This window comes from Amphimedon queenslandica, unplaced genomic scaffold (genome assembly GCF_000090795.2).
Source record: "Amphimedon queenslandica unplaced genomic scaffold, v1.1 AMPQUscaffold_5452_Cont22579, whole genome shotgun sequence".
Classification (NCBI taxonomy): domain Eukaryota; kingdom Metazoa; phylum Porifera; class Demospongiae; order Haplosclerida; family Niphatidae; genus Amphimedon; species Amphimedon queenslandica.
Genome location: NW_003554246.1, coordinates 1 through 1,680, shown reverse-complemented (window position 1 = coordinate 1,680; position 1,680 = coordinate 1). Strand labels below are relative to the sequence as shown.

The 1,680-nt window shown below is 31.2% G+C and overlaps 1 protein-coding gene across 1 annotated transcript; it reads left to right on the top strand.

The window, feature by feature from the left end:
• Positions 1-70: 70 nt before the first annotated feature.
• LOC109592367 (uncharacterized) lies at positions 71-983 on the top strand (the record flags this gene model as incomplete). Its single annotated transcript, XM_020007829.1, has 6 exons — positions 71-132; positions 174-435; positions 504-593; positions 648-856; positions 919-931; positions 967-983. Coding segments are annotated over 6 exons (653 nt in total), but the record flags the coding sequence as incomplete, so codon positions are not given.
• Between the last annotated feature and the right edge of the window lie 697 nt (positions 984-1,680).

The window sequence follows — 1,680 nt, the reverse complement described above, 5'->3', positions numbered from 1 at the left end:
ATGGCAATGAAATTTCCTTTAATTTCGGTACATTATTGGTTCCAAAATTCTATAATACTATTTACTACAGGTCTTACTATATATGATGCAGAATTGACTGTTATTGATGATAATTATACCATTGACTTCAATGTAAGTACAACTGCAATTAATTGATTATTATTATTGAATAGGTTACAGCTCCATGTGATATTGCTCTATTAAACAATTACACATATACTTTACTACATAGAGATTACTGTCAGACAGAACTTAATTCATCACAACTTAATATTAGTATACCACTTGATGATAATGTTCTACCTAACACAATGATACCAATCAGTGTTAACATTGAATCATTGATTCATGATTCAACGTGGTCAGTAGCTCTTAATGTATCAAACAGGTTTGGTTCTGATGTGACAGACTATACTAACATTACAAACAATAAAAGTAATTATTATATCAAAATAATTGCTATTAATTAACTGTGAAACTATTTTTTACTCTTTACATATTAGCTAACAAAAATCAGTGTTACTCGGAGCCTATTTTATCACTTTCAACTGCAATAGTGCTTTCACAAACAGTTACTCCTTCTCTATCATCAAGTATAGGTCTAACTTCCTTATCTATTTACTGTTACAGTTTCATCTTCTTTTTAGTCTATAAATCTGGTTCTATTCAAACTTCAATGGACTGCACTGCAGTTATTATCACTAGTACAGTATACATCAGTAACATCACTACAACACCATCAAATAATGTCATTCCAATTGTTATTGGTACTACAGCAACTGTTATGATACTACTGATAGTAGTAATAATACTACTCATTTTCATGATATTTTTATGCTATAAAAGATCTGATATAGTAATTACTATTGCAATTACGATAAACATTGCGATAACATGATTTTTGTGTTTTTATTGCAGGCTGGAAATAGATGTGCTTTAAATCAGAATATCACTGTGCCACTTGAGGCCTGTCCTGCATATGATGATATTTCAAGAATAAATACTGCAAACTGTGAAGCATACGGCAAAAGAGATACATTTATAACTGCAGAATATGAAACTGTAAATGTTAATTAGCCAATTTTTAATTTGATTGTCAATAATAATTATAAAATGTACAGTTAGACTACGCCCACTAGATCTAATAGTTATTATACCGAGTTTTATTGTGAAGATTGAAGAAAGGCTGTGAAGAAACTAGAAAGACAATTATATCGTTGTTAAAGATGTCCCTTACTCCGTTACTGTCCTTATTTTTTGTCTGCTTCAGTCTCCTCTTTTATTCAGTGGATTCTTGTTCAACAGTATCTAGATCAGGTGTATCACTAACTGGAGTATGTCCTAATGATACTTTTATCATTGTACCCATTGGAGCAACACTAACTTATGAGTGCTCTTACAATAACCTTGGTAGTGGATATCGACCATATTGGAATATCAGTAGAAGTATTTACCATGATGCTTTTGGTATTGAACCACCTGTTACTAATCTAGCTGTTAGTCTCAATGAAACTGTTCTAACTATTACCACTAATAAAAATCACACAATGTTAGATATTCAATGTGGAGTGTGTCAGTACGCACTTGCAGAATGTTATTCAACAGAGTTTATTGGAACAGGATCAGTTCAACTGACTGCCTTCGGTATATAGACATTATTATTTTGGTATAATCAATAAC